Source organism: Coregonus clupeaformis, unplaced genomic scaffold (assembly GCF_020615455.1).
Source record: "Coregonus clupeaformis isolate EN_2021a unplaced genomic scaffold, ASM2061545v1 scaf0625, whole genome shotgun sequence".
NCBI lineage: Eukaryota > Metazoa > Chordata > Actinopteri > Salmoniformes > Salmonidae > Coregonus > Coregonus clupeaformis.
In genome coordinates this window covers 200,001-220,000 of record NW_025534080.1, presented here as the reverse complement: position 1 = coordinate 220,000, position 20,000 = coordinate 200,001, and the positions used below count along the sequence as shown (strand labels likewise).

The following is a 20,000-nucleotide window of genomic DNA, read 5'->3' as shown; positions in this document are numbered from 1 at the left end:
CTTATGGGTCCTGGTCAACAGTAGTGTTATATAGGGGATAGTCTTATGGGTCCTGGTCAACAGTAGTGTTATATAGGGGATAGTCTTATGGGTCCTGGTCAACAGTAGTGTTATATAGGGGATAGTCTTATGGGTCCTGGTCAACAGTAGTGTTATATAGGGGATAGTCTTATGGGTCCTGGTCAACAGTAGTGTTATATAGGGGATAGTCTTATGGGTCCTGGTCAACAGTAGTGTTATATAGTGGATAGTCTTATGGGGTCCTGGTGAACAGTGGTGTTATATAGGGATAGTCTTATGGGTCCTGGTCAACAGTAGTGTTATATAGGGGATAGTCTTATGGGTCCTGGTCAACAGTAGTGTTATATAGTGGATAGTCTTATGGGTCCTGGTCAACAGTAGTGTTATATAGGGGATAGTCTTATGGGTCCTGGTCAACAGTAGTGTTATATAGGGGATAGTCTTATGGGTCCTGGTCAACAGTGGTGTTATATAGGGATAGTCTTATGGGTCCTGGTCAACAGTGGTGTTATATAGGGGATAGTCTTATGGGTCCTGGTCAACAGTAGTGTTATATAGGGGATAGTATTATGGGTCCTGGTCAACAGTAGTGTTATATAGGGGATAGTCTTATGGGTCCTGGTCAACAGTAGTGTTATATAGGGGATAGTCTTATGGGTCCTGGTCAACAGTAGTGTTATATAGGGGATAGTCTTATGGGTCCTGGTCAACAGTAGTGTTATATAGGGGATAGTCTTATGGGTCCTGGTCAACAGTAGTGTTATATAGGGGATAGTCTTATGGGTCCTGGTCAACAGTAGTGTTATATAGGGGATAGTCTTATGGGTCCTGGTCAACAGTAGTGTTATATAGGGGATAGTCTTATGGGTCCTGGTCAACAGTAGTGTTATATAGTGGATAGTCTTATGGGGTCCTGGTGAACAGTGGTGTTATATAGGGGATAGTCTTATGGGTCCTGGTCAACAGTAGTGTTATATAGGGGATAGTCTTATGGGTCCTGGTCAACAGTAGTGTTATATAGTGGATAGTCTTATGGGTCCTGGTCAACAGTAGTGTTATATAGGGGATAGTCTTATGGGTCCTGGTCAACAGTAGTGTTATATAGGGATAGTCTTATGGGTCCTGGTCAACAGTGGTGTTATATAGGGGATAGTCTTATGGGTCCTGGTCAACAGTGGTGTTATATAGGGATAGTCTTATGGGTCCTGGTCAACAGTAGTGTTATATAGGGGATAGTATTATGGGTCCTGGTCAACAGTAGTGTTATATAGGGGATAGTCTTATGGGTCCTGGTCAACAGTAGTGTTATATAGGGGATAGTCTTATGGGTCCTGGTCAACAGTAGTGTTATATAGGGGATAGTCTTATGGGTCCTGGTCAACAGTAGTGTTATATAGGGGATAGTCTTATGGGTCCTGGTCAACAGTAGTGTTATATAGGGATAGTCTTATGGGTCCTGGTCAACAGTAGTGTTATATAGGGGATAGTCTTATGGGTCCTGGTCAACAGTAGTGTTATATAGGGGATAGTCTTATGGGTCCTGGTCAACAGTAGTGTTATATAGGGATAGTCTTATGGGTCCTGGTCAACAGTAGTGTTATATAGGGGATAGTCTTATGGGTCCTGGTCAACAGTAGTGTTATATAGGGGATAGTCTTATGGGTCCTGGTCAACAGTAGTGTTATATAGGGGATAGTCTTATGGGTCCTGGTCAACAGTAGTGTTATATAGGGGATAGTCTTATGGGTCCTGGTCAACAGTAGTGTTATATAGTGGATAGTCTTATGGGGTCCTGGTGAACAGTGGTGTTATATAGGGGATAGTCTTATGGGTCCTGGTCAACAGTAGTGTTATATAGGGGATAGTCTTATGGGTCCTGGTCAACAGTAGTGTTATATAGTGGATAGTCTTATGGGTCCTGGTCAACAGTAGTGTTATATAGGGGATAGTCTTATGGGTCCTGGTCAACAGTAGTGTTATATAGGGGATAGTCTTATGGGTCCTGGTCAACAGTGGTGTTATATAGGGGATAGTCTTATGGGTCCTGGTCAACAGTGGTGTTATATAGGGGATAGTCTTATGGGTCCTGGTCAACAGTAGTGTTATATAGGGGATAGTCTTATGGGTCCTGGTCAACAGTAGTGTTATATAGGGGATAGTCTTATGGGTCCTGGTCAACAGTAGTGTTATATAGGGGATAGTCTTATGGGTCCTGGTCAACAGTAGTGTTATATAGGGGATAGTCTTATGGGTCCTGGTCAACAGTAGTGTTATATAGGGGATAGTCTTATGGGTCCTGGTCAACAGTAGTGTTATATAGGGGATAGTCTTATGGGTCCTGGTCAACAGTAGTGTTATATAGGGGATAGTCTTATGGGTCCTGGTCAACAGTAGTGTTATATACTGGATAGTCTTATGGGTCCTGGTCAACAGTGGTGTTATATAGGGGATAGTCTTATGGGGTCCTGGTCAACAGTGGTGTTATATAGGGGATAGTCTTATGGGTCCTGGTCAACAGTAGTGTTATATAGGGGATAGTCTTATGGGTCCTGGTCAACAGTAGTGTTATATAGGGGATAGTCTTATGGGTCCTGGTCAACAGTAGTGTTATATAGGGGATAGTCTTATGGGTCCTGGTCAACAGTGGTGTTATAATAGGGGATAGTCTTATGGGTCCTGGTCAACAGTGGTGTTATATAGGGGATAGTCTTATGGGTCCTGGTCAACAGTAGTGTTATATAGGGGATAGTCTTAAGGGTCCTGGTCAACAGTGGTGTTATATAGGGGATAGTCTTATGGGTCCTGGTCAACAGTAGTGTTATATAGTGGATAGTCTTATGGGTCCTGGTCAAGAGTAGTGTTATATAGGGGGATAGTCTTATGGGGTCCTGGTCAACAGTGGTGTTATATAGGGGATAGTCTTATGGGTCCTGGTCAACAGTAGTGTTATATAGGGGATAGTCTTATGGGTCCTGGTCAACAGTAGTGTTATATAGTGGATAGTCTTATGGGTCCTGGTCAACAGTAGTGTTATATAGTGGATAGTCTTATGGGTCCTGGTCAACAGTAGTGTTATATAGGGGATAGTCTTATGGGTCCTGGTCAACAGTAGTGTTATATAGGGGATAGTCTTATGGGTCCTGGTCAACAGTGGTGTTATATAGGGGATAGTCTTATGGGTCCTGGTCAACAGTAGTGTTATATAGGGGATAGTCTTATGGGTCCTGGTCAACAGTAGTGTTATATAGGGGATAGTCTTATGGGTCCTGGTCAACAGTGGTGTTATATAGGGGATAGTCTTATGGGTCCTGGTCAACAGTAGTGTTATATAGGGGATAGTCTTATGGGTCCTGGTCAACAGTGGTGTTATATAGGGGATAGTCTTATGGGTCCTGGTCAACAGTAGTGTTATATAGTGGATAGTCTTATGGGTCCTGGTCAACAGTGGTGTTATATAGGGGATAGTCTTATGGGTCCTGGTCAACAGTAGTGTTATATAGGGGATAGTCTTATGGGTCCTGGTCAACAGTGGTGTTATATAGGGGATAGTCTTATGGGTCCTGGTCAACAGTAGTGTTATATAGGGGATAGTCTTATGGGTCCTGGTCAACAGTAGTGTTATATACTGGATAGTCTTATGGGTCCTGGTCAACAGTGATGTTATATAGGGGATAGTCTTATGGGTCCTGGTCAACAGTAGTGTTATATAGGGGATAGTCTTATGGGTCCTGGTCAACAGTAGTGTTATATAGGGGGATAGTCTTATGGGTCCTGGTCAACAGTAGTGTTATATAGGGGATAGTCTTATGGGTCCTGGTCAACAGTAGTGTTATATAGGGGATAGTCTTATGGGTCCTGGTCAACAGTAGTGTTATATAGGGGATAGTCTTATGGGTCCTGGTCAACAGTAGTGTTATATAGGGGATAGTCTTATGGGTCCTGGTCAACAGTAGTGTTATATAGTGGATAGTCTTATGGGTCCTGGTCAACAGTAGTGTTATATAGGGGATAGTCTTATGGGTCCTGGTCAACAGTAGTGTTATATAGGGGATAGTCTTATGGGTCCTGGTCAACAGTGGTGTTATATAGGGGATAGTCTTATGGGTCCTGGTCAACAGTAGTGTTATATAGGGGATAGTCTTATGGGTCCTGGTCAACAGTAGTGTTATATAGGGGATAGTCTTATGGGTCCTGGTCAACAGTGGTGTTATATAGGGGATAGTCTTATGGGTCCTGGTCAACAGTAGTGTTATATAGGGGATAGTCTTATGGGTCCTGGTCAACAGTGGTGTTATATAGGGGATAGTCTTATGGGTCCTGGTCAACAGTAGTGTTATATAGTGGATAGTCTTATGGGTCCTGGTCAACAGTGGTGTTATATAGGGGATAGTCTTATGGGTCCTGGCCAACAGTAGTGTTATATGGGGATAGTCTTATGGGTCCTGGTCAACAGTGGTGTTATATAGGGGATAGTCTTATGGGTCCTGGTCAACAGTAGTGTTATATAGGGGATAGTCTTATGGGTCCTGGTCAACAGTAGTGTTATATACTGGATAGTCTTATGGGTCCTGGTCAACAGTGATGTTATATAGGGGATAGTCTTATGGGTCCTGGTCAACAGTAGTGTTATATAGGGGATAGTCTTATGGGTCCTGGTCAACAGTAGTGTTATATAGGGGATAGTCTTATGGGTCCTGGTCAACAGTAGTGTTATATAGGGGATAGTCTTATGGGTCCTGGTCAACAGTAGTGTTATATAGGGATAGTCTTATGGGTCCTCGTCAACAGTAGTGTTATATAGGGGATAGTCTTATGGGTCCTGGTCAACAGTAGTGTTATATAGGGGATAGTCTTATGGGTCCTGGTCAACAGTAGTGTTATATAGTGGATAGTCTTATGGGTCCTGGTCAACAGTAGTGATATATAGGGGATAGTCTTATGGGTCCTGGTCAACAGTAGTGTTATATAGGGGATAGTCTTATGGGTCCTGGTCAACAGTGGTGTTATATAGGGGATAGTCTTATGGGTCCTGGTCAACAGTAGTGTTATATAGGGGATAGTCTTATGGGTCCTGGTCAACAGTAGTGTTATATAGGGGATAGTCTTATGGGTCCTGGTCAACAGTGGTGTTATATAGGGGATAGTCTTATGGGTCCTGGTCAACAGTAGTGTTATATAGGGGATAGTCTTATGGGTCCTGGTCAACAGTGGTGTTATATAGGGGATAGTCTTATGGGTCCTGGTCAACAGTAGTGTTATATAGTGGATAGTCTTATGGGTCCTGGTCAACAGTGCTGTTATATAGGGGATAGTCTTATGGGTCCTGGTCAACAGTAGTGTTATATAGGGGATAGTCTTATGGGTCCTGGTCAACAGTAGTGTTATATAGGGGATAGTCTTATGGGTCCTGGTCAACAGTAGTGTTATATAGGGGATAGTCTTATGGGTCCTGGTCAACAGTAGTGTTATATAGGGGATAGTCTTATGGGTCCTGGTCAACAGTAGTGTTATATAGGGGATAGTCTTATGGGTCCTGGTCAACAGTAGTGTTATATACTGGATAGTCTTATGGGTCCTGGTCAACAGTGGTGTTATATAGGGGATAGTCTTATGGGGTCCTGGTCAACAGTGGTGTTATATAGGGGATAGTCTTATGGGTCCTGGTCAACAGTAGTGTTATATAGGGGATAGTCTTATGGGTCCTGGTCAACAGTAGTGTTATATAGGGGATAGTCTTATGGGTCCTGGTCAACAGTAGTGTTATATAGGGGATAGTCTTATGGGTCCTGGTCAACAGTGGTGTTATAATAGGGGATAGTCTTATGGGTCCTGGTCAACAGTGGTGTTATATAGGGGATAGTCTTATGGGTCCTGGTCAACAGTAGTGTTATATAGGGGATAGTCTTAAGGGTCCTGGTCAACAGTGGTGTTATATAGGGGATAGTCTTATGGGTCCTGGTCAACAGTAGTGTTATATAGTGGATAGTCTTATGGGTCCTGGTCAAGAGTAGTGTTATATAGGGGATAGTCTTATGGGGTCCTGGTCAACAGTGGTGTTATATAGGGGATAGTCTTATGGGTCCTGGTCAACAGTAGTGTTATATAGGGGATAGTCTTATGGGTCCTGGTCAACAGTAGTGTTATATAGTGGATAGTCTTATGGGTCCTGGTCAACAGTAGTGTTATATAGTGGATAGTCTTATGGGTCCTGGTCAACAGTAGTGTTATATAGGGGATAGTCTTATGGGTCCTGGTCAACAGTAGTGTTATATAGGGGATAGTCTTATGGGTCCTGGTCAACAGTGGTGTTATATAGGGGATAGTCTTATGGGTCCTGGTCAACAGTAGTGTTATATAGGGGATAGTCTTATGGGTCCTGGTCAACAGTAGTGTTATATAGGGGATAGTCTTATGGGTCCTGGTCAACAGTGGTGTTATATAGGGGATAGTCTTATGGGTCCTGGTCAACAGTAGTGTTATATAGGGGATAGTCTTATGGGTCCTGGTCAACAGTGGTGTTATATAGGGGATAGTCTTATGGGTCCTGGTCAACAGTAGTGTTATATAGTGGATAGTCTTATGGGTCCTGGTCAACAGTGGTGTTATATAGGGGATAGTCTTATGGGTCCTGGTCAACAGTAGTGTTATATAGGGGATAGTCTTATGGGTCCTGGTCAACAGTGGTGTTATATAGGGGATAGTCTTATGGGTCCTGGTCAACAGTAGTGTTATATAGGGGATAGTCTTATGGGTCCTGGTCAACAGTAGTGTTATATACTGGATAGTCTTATGGGTCCTGGTCAACAGTGATGTTATATAGGGGATAGTCTTATGGGTCCTGGTCAACAGTAGTGTTATATAGGGGATAGTCTTATGGGTCCTGGTCAACAGTAGTGTTATATAGGGGATAGTCTTATGGGTCCTGGTCAACAGTAGTGTTATATAGGGGATAGTCTTATGGGTCCTGGTCAACAGTAGTGTTATATAGGGGATAGTCTTATGGGTCCTGGTCAACAGTAGTGTTATATAGGGGATAGTCTTATGGGTCCTGGTCAACAGTAGTGTTATATAGGGGATAGTCTTATGGGTCCTGGTCAACAGTAGTGTTATATAGTGGATAGTCTTATGGGTCCTGGTCAACAGTAGTGTTATATAGGGGATAGTCTTATGGGTCCTGGTCAACAGTAGTGTTATATAGGGGATAGTCTTATGGGTCCTGGTCAACAGTGGTGTTATATAGGGGATAGTCTTATGGGTCCTGGTCAACAGTAGTGTTATATAGGGGATAGTCTTATGGGTCCTGGTCAACAGTAGTGTTATATAGGGGATAGTCTTATGGGTCCTGGTCAACAGTGGTGTTATATAGGGGATAGTCTTATGGGTCCTGGTCAACAGTAGTGTTATATAGGGGATAGTCTTATGGGTCCTGGTCAACAGTGGTGTTATATAGGGGATAGTCTTATGGGTCCTGGTCAACAGTAGTGTTATATAGTGGATAGTCTTATGGGTCCTGGTCAACAGTGGTGTTATATAGGGGATAGTCTTATGGGTCCTGGCCAACAGTAGTGTTATATAGGGGATAGTCTTATGGGTCCTGGTCAACAGTGGTGTTATATAGGGGATAGTCTTATGGGTCCTGGTCAACAGTAGTGTTATATAGGGGATAGTCTTATGGGTCCTGGTCAACAGTAGTGTTATATACTGGATAGTCTTATGGGTCCTGGTCAACAGTGATGTTATATAGGGATAGTCTTATGGGTCCTGGTCAACAGTAGTGTTATATAGGGGATAGTCTTATGGGTCCTGGTCAACAGTAGTGTTATATAGGGGATAGTCTTATGGGTCCTGGTCAACAGTAGTGTTATATAGGGGATAGTCTTATGGGTCCTGGTCAACAGTAGTGTTATATAGGGGATAGTCTTATGGGTCCTGGTCAACAGTAGTGTTATATAGGGGATAGTCTTATGGGTCCTGGTCAACAGTAGTGTTATATAGGGGATAGTCTTATGGGTCCTGGTCAACAGTAGTGTTATATAGTGGATAGTCTTATGGGTCCTGGTCAACAGTAGTGTTATATAGGGGATAGTCTTATGGGTCCTGGTCAACAGTAGTGTTATATGGGATAGTCTTATGGGTCCTGGTCAACAGTGGTGTTATATAGGGGATAGTCTTATGGGTCCTGGTCAACAGTAGTGTTATATAGGGGATAGTCTTATGGGTCCTGGTCAACAGTAGTGTTATATAGGGGATAGTCTTATGGGTCCTGGTCAACAGTGGTGTTATATAGGGGATAGTCTTATGGGTCCTGGTCAACAGTAGTGTTATATAGGGGATAGTCTTATGGGTCCTGGTCAACAGTGGTGTTATATAGGGGATAGTCTTATGGGTCCTGGTCAACAGTAGTGTTATATAGTGGATAGTCTTATGGGTCCTGGTCAACAGTGCTGTTATATAGGGGATAGTCTTATGGGTCCTGGTCAACAGTAGTGTTATATAGGGGATAGTCTTATGGGTCCTGGTCAACAGTGGTGTTATATAGGGGATAGTCTTATGGGTCCTGGTCAACAGTAGTGTTATATAGGGGATAGTCTTATGGGTCCTGGTCAACAGTAGTGTTATATACTGGATAGTCTTATGGGTCCTGGTCAACAGTGATGTTATATAGGGGATAGTCTTATGGGTCCTGGTCAACAGTAGTGTTATATAGGGGATAGTCTTATGGGTCCTGGTCAACAGTAGTGTTATATAGGGGATAGTCTTATGGGTCCTGGTCAACAGTAGTGTTATATAGGGGATAGTCTTATGGGTCCTGGTCAACAGTAGTGTTATATAGGGGATAGTCTTATGGGTCCTGGTCAACAGTAGTGTTATATAGGGGATAGTCTTATGGGTCCTGGTCAACAGTAGTGTTATATAGGGGATAGTCTTATGGGTCCTGGTCAACAGTAGTGTTATATAGGGGATAGTCTTATGGGTCCTGGTCAACAGTGGTGTTATATAGGGGATAGTCTTATGGGTCCTGGTCAACAGTAGTGTTATATAGTGGATAGTCTTATGGGTCCTGGTCAACAGTGGTGTTATATAGGGGATAGTCTTATGGGTCCTGGTCAACAGTAGTGTTATATAGGGGATAGTCTTATGGGTCCTTGTCAACAGTAGTGTTATATAGGGGATAGTCTTATGGGTCCTGGTCAACAGTGGTGTTATATGGGGATAGTCTTATGGGTCCTGGTCAACAGTGGTGTTATATAGGGGATAGTCTTATGGGTCCTGGTCAACAGTAGTGTTATATAGGGGATAGTCTTATGGGTCCTGGTCAACAGTAGTGTTATATAGGGGATAGTCTTATGGGTCCTGGTCAACAGTAGTGTTATATAGGGGATAGTCTTATGGGTCCTGGTCAACAGTAGTTTTATATAGGGGATAGTCTTATGGGTCCTGGTCAACAGTAGTGTTATATAGGGGATAGTCTTATGGGTCCTGGTCAACAGTGGTGTTATATAGGGGATAGTCTTATGGGTCCTGGTCAACAGTAGTGTTATATAGGGGATAGTCTTATGGGTCCTGGTCAACAGTAGTGTACTATATAGTGGATAGGGTGCCATTTCAGATGCATCCATGGATGGAGTTGAAATTGTTTTGAGTACCTGTAATTATACATTTACATTTACATTTTAGTCATTTAGCAGACGCTCTTATCCAGAGCGACTTACAGGAGCAATTAGGGTTAAGTGCCTTGCTCAAGGGCACATTTACGTCATTTAGCAGACGCTCTTATCCAGAACGACTTACAGGAGCAATTAGGGTTAAGTGCCTTGCTCAAGGGCACATTTACGTCATTTAGCAGACGCTCTTATCCAGAGCGACTACAAATTGGTGCATTCACCCTATAGCCAGTGGGATAACCACTTTACAATTATATATTTTTTTTTTTTGGGGGGGGGGTAGAAGGATTACTTTATCCTATCCCAGGTGTTCCTTAAAGAGGTTTCAAATGTCTCCGGAAGGTGGTGAGTGACTCCGCTGTCCTGGCGTCGTGAGGGAGCTTGTTCCACCATTGGGGTGCCAGAGCAGCGAACAGCTTTGACTGGGCTGAGCGGGAACTATGCTTCCGCAAAGGAAGGGGAGCCAGCAGGCCAGAGGTGGATGAACGCAATGCCCTCGCCTGGGTGTAGGGACTGATCAGAGCCTGAAGGTACGGAGGTGCCGTTCCCCTCACTGCTCCATAGGCAAGCACCATGGTCTTGTAACGGATGCGAGCTTCAACTGGAAGCCAGTGGAGTGTGCGGAGGAGGGGGGTGACGTGAGAGAACTTGGGAAGGTTGAACACCAGACGGGCTGCGGCATTCTGGATGAGTTGTAGGGGTTTAATGGCACAGGCAGGGAGGCCAGCCAACAGCGAGTTGCAGTAGTCCAGACGGGAGATGACAAGTGCCTGGATTAGGACCTGTGCCGCTTCCTGTGTAAGGCAGGGTCGTACTCTCCGAATGTTGTAGAGCATGAACCTGCAGGATCGGGTCACCGCCTTGATGTTGTTATATGAAATAGAGTGAAACAGGGAGGCACTATCTGAACATTTGTTTTTCTTTTCTTCCACAAAAGGTTTTAAAATTTGTTCTGTAAAACATGTCCCTAATGAACAGGACCCAGGAGGTGCTATCTAAACGTGGCCATGGAAAACATTTTGAAAGGCTTTCCCTCCAGGGGTGTGTTTTCTGACCTTGGCGGTGGCGTGGGGCGACGCCCCTTTATCCAGCAGCAGCAGCGCCACCTGCTGGTTGTCATAGTGAGCTGCCACGTGCAGCGGAGTCAGACCGTTCTGGAGGAGAGGAACACACACACGCATCCCTTCATCTCTCCCTCTCTTTTTAATCTCTACCTATTCTACCCTCTCTTTCTCACTCTCTCTCTCTCTCTCTCTCTCTCTCTCTCTCTCTCTCTCCTCCTTCTCTCTCTCTCTCTCTCTCTCTCTCTCTCTCTCTCTCTCTCTCTCTCTCTCTCTCTCTCTCTCTCTCTCTCTCTCTCTCTCTCTCTCTCTCTCTCTCTCTCTCTCTCCTTCTCTGCCCTCTCTCTCTCTCTCTCTCTCTCTCTCTCCTTCTCTGCCCTCTCTCTCTCTCTCCTTCTCTGCCCTCTCTCTCTCTCTCCTTCTCTGCCCTCTCTCTCTCTCTCCTTCTCTGTCATCTCTCTCTCTCTCCTTCTCTGCCCTCTCTCTCTCTCTCTCTCTCTCTCTGTCTCTCTGTCTCTGTCTCTCTCTCTCTCTCTCTCCTTCTCTGCCCTCTCTCTCTCTCTCCTTCTCTGCCCTCTCTCTCTCTCTCTCTCTCTCTCTCTCTCTCTCTCTCTCTCTCTCTCTCTCTCTCTCTCTCTCTCTCTCTCTCTCTCTCTCTCTCTCTCTCTCTCTCTCTCCTTCTCTGTCATCTCTCTCTCTCTCTCCTCTGCCCCCTCTCTCTCTCTCTCCTTCTCTGCCCTCTCTCTCTCTCTCTCTCTCTCTCTCTCTCTCTCTCTCTCTCCTTCTCTGTCATCTCTCTCTCTCTCCTTCTCTGCCCTCTCTCTCTCTCTCTCTCTCTCTCTCTCTCTCTCTCTCTCTCTCTCTCTCTCCTTCTCTGTCATCTCTCTCCTTCTTCTCTCTATTCATTCTCTCCTTGTGCCCTCTCTCTCTCCTTCTATAATCGATTTATATGATAACACCATTCTAGTTATTGTATTTCTATGATAACACCATTCTAGTTATTGTATTTCTATGATAACACCATTCTAGTTATTGTATTTATATGATAACACCATTCTAGTTATTGTATTTCTATGATAACACCATTCTAGTTATTGTATTTCTATGATAACACCATTCTAGTTATTGTATTTCTGTGATAACACCAGTTCTAGTTATTGTATTTCTAGTTATTGTATTTCTGTGATATGACCAGTTCTAGTTATTGTATTTCTAGTTATTGTATTTCTGTGATAACACCAGTTCTAGTTATTGTATTTCTAGTTATTGTATTTCTGTGATAAGACCAGTTCTAGTTATTGTATTTCTATGATAACACCAGCTCTAGTTGCTGTATGTCTATGATAATACCTTGCCGGCGTCGTCGGGCATAGCTTTGCGCTGCAGGAGGAGTTTTGCCACCTCCAGGCTTCCATACTTGGCTGCTACATGTAGAGGAGTGAATCCTTTCTGTAAGGGGGGAGGGATACATGTAGAGGTGAGGATCCTTTCAGTAAGGGGGGAAGGATACATGTAGAGGTGAGGATCCTTTCAGTAAGGGGGGAAGGATACATGTAGAGGAGTGAATCCTTTCTGTAAGGGGGGAAGGATACATGTAGAGGTGAGGATCCTTTCAGTAAGGGGGAAGGATACATGTAGAGGTGAGGATCCTTTCAGTAAGGGGGGAAGGATACATGTAGAGGAGAGGATCCTTTCTGTAAGGGGGGAAGGATACATGTAGAGGAGAGGATCATTTCTGTAAGGGGGAAGGATACATGTAGAGGTGAGGATCCTTTCTGTAAGGGGGGAAGGATACATGTAGAGGTGAGGATCCTTTCTGTAAGGGGGGAAGGATACATGTAGAGGTGAGGATCCTTTCTGTAAAGGGGGGGAAGGATACATGTAGCGGTGAGGATCCTTTCTGTAAGGGGGGAAGGATACATGTAGAGGAGAGGATCCTTTCTGTAAGGGGGGAGGGATACATGTAGAGGTGAGGATCCTTTCTGTAAGGGGGGAAGGATACATGTAGAGGAGAGGATCCTTTCTGTAAGGGGGGAAGGATACATGTAGAGGTGAGGATCCTTTCTGTAAGGGGGGAAGGATACATGTAGAGGTGAGGATCCTTTCTGTAAAGGGGGGAAGGATACATGTAGAGGTGAGGATCCTTTCTGTAAGGGGGGAAGGATACATGTAGAGGAGAGGATCCTTTCTGTAAGGGGGGAGGGATACATGTAGAGGTGAGGATCCTTTCTGTAAGGGGGGAAGAATACATGTAGAGGAGAGGAGGTAGATACAGCTTTGTGTGTGTGTATATGTAGTTATGTGTGTGTCCTACATTGGTGGCCAGTGTGTGTGTGTGTGTGTGTGTGTGTGTGTGTGTGTGTGTGTGTGTGTGTGTGTGTTTTGTGTGAGTATACAGAGCATTCGGAAAGTATTCAGACCTCTTCATTTTTTCCACATTTTGTTACGTTACAGCCTTATTCTAAAATTGATTAAATTAATGTTTTTCCTCATCAATCTACACACAATACCCGATAATGAAAAGCGAAAACAGGTTTTTAGAAATGTTTACAAATATATTACAAATAAAAAACAGAAATACCTTATTTACATAAGTATTCAGACCCTTTGCTATGAGACTCGAAATTGAGCTCAGGTGCATCCTGTTTCCTTTGATCATCCTTGAGATGTTTCTACAACTTGATTGGAGTCCACCTGTGGTAAATTCAATTGGTTGGACATGATTTGGAAAGGCACACACCTGTCTACAGTGGGGAAAAAAAGTATTTAGTCAGCCACCAATTGTGCAAGTTCTCCCACTTAAAAAGATGAGAGAGGCCTGTAATTTTCATCATAGGTACACGTCAACTATGACAGACAAAATGAGAAAAGAAATTCCAGAAAATCACATTGTAGGATTTTTAATGAATTTATTTGCAAATTATGGTGGAAAATAAGTATTTGGTCAATAACAAAAAAGTTTCTCAATACTTTGTTATATACCCTTTGTTGGCAATGACACAGGTCAAACATTTTCTGTAAGTCTTCACAAGGTTTTCACACACTGTTGCTGGTATTTTGGCCCATTCCTCCATGCAGATCTCCTCTAGAGCAGTGATGTTTTGGGGCTGTCGCAGGGCAACACAGATTTTCAACTCCCTCCAAAGATTTTCTATGGGGTTGAGATCTGGAGACTGGCTAGGCCACTCCAGGACCTTGAAATGCTTCTTATGAAGCCACTCCTTCGTTGCCCGGGCGGTGTGTTTGGGATCATTGTCATGCTGAAAGACCCAGCCACGTTTCATCTTCAATGCCCTTGCTGATGGAAGGAGGTTTTCACTCAAAATCTCACGATACATTGCCCCATTCATTCTTTCCTTTACACGGATCAGTCGTCCTGGTCCCTTTGCAGAAAAACAGCCCCAAAGCATGATGTTTCCACCCCCATGCTTCACAGTAGGTATGGTGTTCTTTGGATGCAACTCAGCATTCTTTGTACTCCAAACACGACGAGTTGAGTTTTTACCAAAAAGTTATATTTTGGTTTCATCTGACCATATGACATTCTCCCAATCCTCTTCTGGATCATCCAAATGCACTCTAGCAAACTTCAGACGGGCCTGGACATGTACTGGCTTAAGCAGGGGGACACAGCAGGATTTGAGTCCCTGGCGGCGTAGTGTGTTACTGATGGTAGGCTTTGTTACTTTGGTCCCAGCTCTCTGCAGGTCATTCACTAGGTCCCCCCGTGTGGTTCTGGGATTTTTGCTCACCGTTCTTGTGATCATTTTGACCCCACGGCGTGAGATCTTGCGTGGAGCCCCAGATCGAGGGAGATTATCAGTGGTGTTGTATGTCTTCCATTTCCTAATAATTGCTCCCACAGTTGATTTCTTCAAACCAAGCTGCTTACCTATTGCAGATTCAGTCTTCCCAGCCTGGTGCAGGTCTACAATTTTGTTTCTGGTGTCCTTTGACAGCTCTTTGGTCTTGGCCATAGTGGAGTTTGGAGTGTGACTGTTTGAGGTTGTGGACAGGTGTATTTTATACTGATAACAAGTTCAAACAGGTGCCATTAATACAGGAAACGAGGGGAGAACAGAGGAGCCTCTTAAAGAAGAAGTTACAGGTCTGTGAGAGCCAGAAATCTTGCTTGTTTGTAGGTGACCAAATACTTATTTTCCACCATAATTTGCAAATAAATTCATTAAAAATCCTACAATGTGATTTTCTGGATTTTTTTTCCTCAATTTGTCTGTCATAGTTGACGTGTACCTATGATGAAAATTACAGGCATCTCTCATCTTTTTAAGTGGGAGAACTTGCACAATTGGTGGTTGACTAAATACTTTTTTTCCCCACTGTATATAAGGTCCCACAGTTGACAGTGCATGTCAGAGCAAAAACCAAGCCATGAGGTCGAAGGAATTGTCCGTAGAGCTCCGAGGCAGGATTGTGTCGAGGCACAGATCTGGGGAAGGGTACCAAAAAATGTCTGCAGCATTGAAGGTCACCAAGAACACAGTGGCCTCCATCATTCTTAAATGGAATAAGTTTGGAACCACCAAGTCTCTTACTAGAGCTGGCCGCTCGGCCAAACTGAGCAATCGGGGGAGAAGGGCCTTGGTCAGGGAGGTGACCAAGTACCCGATGGTCACTCTGACAGAGCTCCAGAGTTTCTCTGTGGAGATGGGAGAACCTTCCAGAAGGACAACCATCTCTGCAGCACTCCACCAATCAGGCCTTTATGGTAGAGTGGCCAGAAGGAAGCCACTCCTCAGTAAAAGGCACATGACAGCCCGCTTGGAGTTTGCCAAAAGGCACCTAAAGGACTCTCAGGCCATGAAAAACAAAATTCTCTGGTCTGATGAAACCAAGATTGAACTCTTTGGCCTGAATGCCAAGCGTCACGTCTGGAGGAAACCTGGCACCATCCCTACGGTGAAGCATGGTGGTGGCAGCATCATGCTGTGGGGATGTTTTTCAGCGGCAGGGACTGGGAGACTAGTCAGGATCAAGGGAAAGATGAACGGAGCAAAGTACATAGAGATCCTTGATGAAAACCTGCTCCAGAGCACTCAGGACTTCAGACTGGGACGAAGGTTCACCTTCCAACAGGACAACGACCCTAAGCACACAGCCAAGACAATGCAGGAGTGGCTTCGGGACAAGTCTCTGAATGTACTTGAGTGGTCCAGCCAGAGCCCGGACTTAAACCCAATCGAACATCTCTGGAGAGACCTGAAAATAGCTGTGCAGCGACGCTCCCCATCCAACCTGACAGAGCTTGAGAGGATCTGCAGAGAAGAATGGGAGAAACTCCCCAAATACAGGTGTGCCAAGCTTGTAGCGTCATACCCAAGAAGACTTGAGGCTGTAATCGCTGCCAAAGGTGCTTCAACAAAGTACTGAGTAAAGGGTCTGAATACTTATGTAAATGTGATATTTCAGATTTTTTAAAACCTGTTTTTACTTTGTCATTATGGGGTATTGTGTGTAGATTGATGAGATGAAAAAAAAAATCAATTTTAGAATAAGGCTGTAACGTAACAAAATGTGTAAAAAGCAAAGGGGTCTGAATACTTTCTGAATGCACTGTATATATATATATATATATACACTGAGTATACCAAACATTAAGAACACCTTCCTAATATTGAGTTTCATTCCCCCCATTTGCCCTCAGAACAGCCTCAATTCTTCAGGGCATGGACTCTACAAGGTGTCAAAAGCGTTCCACAGGGATGCTGGCCCATGTTGACTCCAATGCTTCCCACAGTTGTGTCAAGTTGGCTGGATGTCCTTTGGGTGGTGGACCATTCTTGATACACACGGGAAACTGTTGAGCGTGAAAAACCCAGCAGCGTTGTAGTTTTTGACACACTCAAACCGGTGCGCCTGGCACCTATTACCATACCCCCCGTTCAATGGCACTTCAATCTTTTGTCTTACCCATTCACCCTCTGAATGGCACACATACACAATCCATGTCTCAATTGTCTCAAGGCTTAAAAATCCTTCTTTAACCTGTCTCCTCCCCTTCATCTACACTGATTGAAGTGGATTTAACAAGTGACATCAATAAGGGATCATAGCTTTCACCTGGATTCACCTGGTCAGTCTGTCACGGAAAGAGCAGGTGTCCTTAATGTTTTGTACAATCAGTGTATATGTATAGTTGTGTGTGTTTCTCTGTATAGTTGTGTGTGTGTGTGTGTGTGTGTGTGTTTCTCTGTATAGTTGTGTGTGTGTGTGTGTGTGTGTGTGTTCTCTGTATAGTTGTGTGTTTCTCTGTATAGTTGTGTGTTTCTCTGTATAGTTGTGTGTTTCTCTGTATAGTTGTGTGTGTGTGTGTGTGTGTGTGTGTGTGTGTGTTCTCTGTATAGTTGTGTGTTTCTCTGTATAGTTGTGTGTTTCTCTGTATAGTTGTGTGTTTGTCTGTATAGTTGTGTGCATATAGTTGTGTGTGTGTATAGTTGTGTGATTGTATAGTTGTGTGTGTGTATAGTTGTGTGATTGTATAGTTGTGTGTGTATAGTTGTGTGTGTGTATAGTTGTGTGATTGTATAGTTGTGTGTGTGTGTATAGTTGTGTGATTGTATAGTTGTGTGTGTGTGTATAGTTGTGTGTGTATAGTTGTGTGTGTATAGTTGTGTGTGTGTATAGTTGTGTGATTGTATAGTTGTGTGTGTGTATAGTTGTGTGTGTGTATAGTTGTGTGATTGTATAGTTGTGTGTGTGTATAGTTGTGTGTGTGTATAGTTGTGTGTGTGTGTATAGTTGTGTGTGTATAGTTGTGTGTGTGTATAGTTGTGTGTGTGTAGTTGTGTGTGTATAGTTGTGTGTGTATAGTTGTGTGATTGTATAGTTGTGTGTGTATAGTTGTGTGTGTGTATAGTTGTGTGTGTGTGTATAGTTGTGTGATTGTATAGTTGTGTGTGTGTGTATAGTTGTGTGTGTATAGTTGTGTGTGTGTGTATAGTTGTGTGTGTGTGTGTAGTTGTGTGTATCCTACCTTGGTAGCCAGTGAGTGTGAAGCCCCAGCCTCCAGCAACACAGCGGTGGTCTCTAACTGACCCTCCCTGGCAGCGATGTGTAGAGGAGTGTATCCATTAGTGGTGGAGGCGTCAGGATGAGCCATGTGCTGCAGTAACAGCTGGACGATCTCTGTCTTCCCCAGACGGGACGCGATGTGGAGGGGGGTCTGGTCCTCCTGCAGGGATGGAACTGAAGGCTTTAGGGTGCTGGCCAGCTCTCGGCTGGTTAACCACCATGTATCCCAGCCCCCCCGGGTGACATTCTGTGTAAATGCCATATTTGAAAAGACAACATTTCACTAGCCGTTGAGTTAGTTTGGCACATTTTCAACTAGGTGGTCTAAAAATGACTGACTTCAAGCTAGTGGGCTAACTTCATTTCCTTCCCTGGCTATACATGTCATATTTCACCTGCAAATAGAACTGGTCTCAGACTAGTTGGCTAGTTGTCATTTCACCTGCAAAAAGCGCCAAATGTCAATTACACACCAGTAGTAATGAAGGAATAAAAATCCACAAGTTAAATAAAATAGTATTTGAACGGCGCTGCAAAGTAGCTTTTTACTGCAGTCCGTCTGGCCAGTTGTTAGTCTGACTGATCTGGCCAGTTGATACTGTGACCTGTCTGTCTGGCCAGTTGTTACTGTGACTGGTCTGTCTGGCCAGTTGATACTGTGACCGGTCTGTCTGGCCAGTTGATACTGTGACTGGTCTGTCTGGCCAGTTGATACTGTGACTGGTCTGTCTGGTCAGTTGTTAGTCTGACTGATCTGGCCAGTTGATACTGTGACCGGTCTGTCTGGCCAGTTGTTACTGTGACTGGTCTGTCTGGCCAGTTGATACTGTGACCGGTCTGTCTGGCCAGTTGATACTGTGACTGGTCTGTCTGGCCAGTTGATACTGTGACCGGTCTGTCTGGCCAGTTGTTACTGTGACTGGTCTGTCTGGCCAGTTGTTACTGTGACTGGTCTGTCTGGCCAGTTGTTACTGTGACCGGTCTGTCTGGCCAGTTGTTACTGTGACTGGTCTGTCTGGCCAGTTGATACTGTGACCGGTCTGTCTGGCTAGTTGTTGTGTGTACAACTTCCTGAATTATGATTGGCTGTCATTCGCACGGTTGACAACAATAGCAAAAACATTAGAACCCCCCCACACACTAAATGACTCACTCTTGCCACGGCGTCGACCAGAGCTCCGTTCCTCAGGAGACATCGAACCACCTCCATCTGACCAGCACGGGCAGCCATGTGTAACGCTGTCTCACCACGCTACACACACACACACACACACACAACCACACATTAGAACACACACCATTAGAACACACACCATTAGAACACACACCATTAGAACACACACCATTAGAACACACACCATTAGAACACAAACACAACCACCTCCACCACCAGCTAAAAAGTCTGTTGTGATTGGTCAATACTGACTGTAAAACCCAGGAAGTGGGTGTGTAGATTTGTAGACATGGAATCACTGGTCACTTTAATAATGGAACACTAGTCACTTTAATAATGTTTACATACTGCTTTACTCATTTCATATGTATGTACTGTATTCTACTGTATTTTAGTCAATGCCACTCAGAGATTGCTCATCCTAATATTTATATATTTCTTAATTCTATTCTTCTACCTTTAGATTCGTGTGTATATGTTGTGTATTGTTAGATATTACTGCACCGTTGGATCTAGGAACACAAGCGATTTCGCTACAGCCGCAATAACATCTGCTAAACGTGTGTACGTGACCACTAGAATTTTGATTTGATTTGATCTCGTCCTCACGATGTTGCAGACGTCAGGCGAGGCTCCGCTCTGCAGCAGCATCAGCACCATGTTGAGGTGACCCATGAAGGCTGATACATGGATAGGGGTCAGACCAGACTCCGTGACGGCCTGGATGGAGGCTCCGTATTTCACCAGCAGCTCCATCACCTTCACTCTGTTCTTCTTGCAGGCGATGTGCAGCGGAGTGAACCCGTTCTGGCCGCACGGGAAAACCACACGGCAACGTTATGAGAAAAAAAAAACGTTCAAAACAACGTAACTCAAAACATTCAACTAACGTTGTGGTTACTTTAAAGATTGTATTGTGGTGACATGAATCAACTAGTGAAAAATAAATTGTGTTAGTGTGTGTGTGTGTGTGTGTGTATTAGGTTGTACCAGTGTGTGTGTATTAGGTCCATACCAGTGTGTGTGTATTAGGTTGTACCAGTGTGT

General features: G+C 44.1%; 1 protein-coding gene across 1 annotated transcript in view; it reads right to left on the bottom strand.

Annotated features, from left to right (window-relative positions):
• LOC121564115 (ankyrin-2-like) overlaps positions 1-20,000 on the bottom strand; it is a gene marked incomplete at its 3' end in the record, with an annotated part of 144,612 nt that overhangs the window by 64,007 nt on the left and 60,605 nt on the right. The window contains exons 13-17 of the mRNA XM_045216174.1: positions 19,563-19,760; positions 18,933-19,031; positions 17,742-17,939; positions 12,098-12,196; positions 10,742-10,840 (exon numbers count right to left, since the gene is read on the bottom strand). Coding sequence (XP_045072109.1) covers positions 10,742-10,840; positions 12,098-12,196; positions 17,742-17,939; positions 18,933-19,031; positions 19,563-19,760 — 693 coding nt within the window. The remainder of the gene's footprint in view (positions 1-10,741; positions 10,841-12,097; positions 12,197-17,741; positions 17,940-18,932; positions 19,032-19,562; positions 19,761-20,000) is intronic.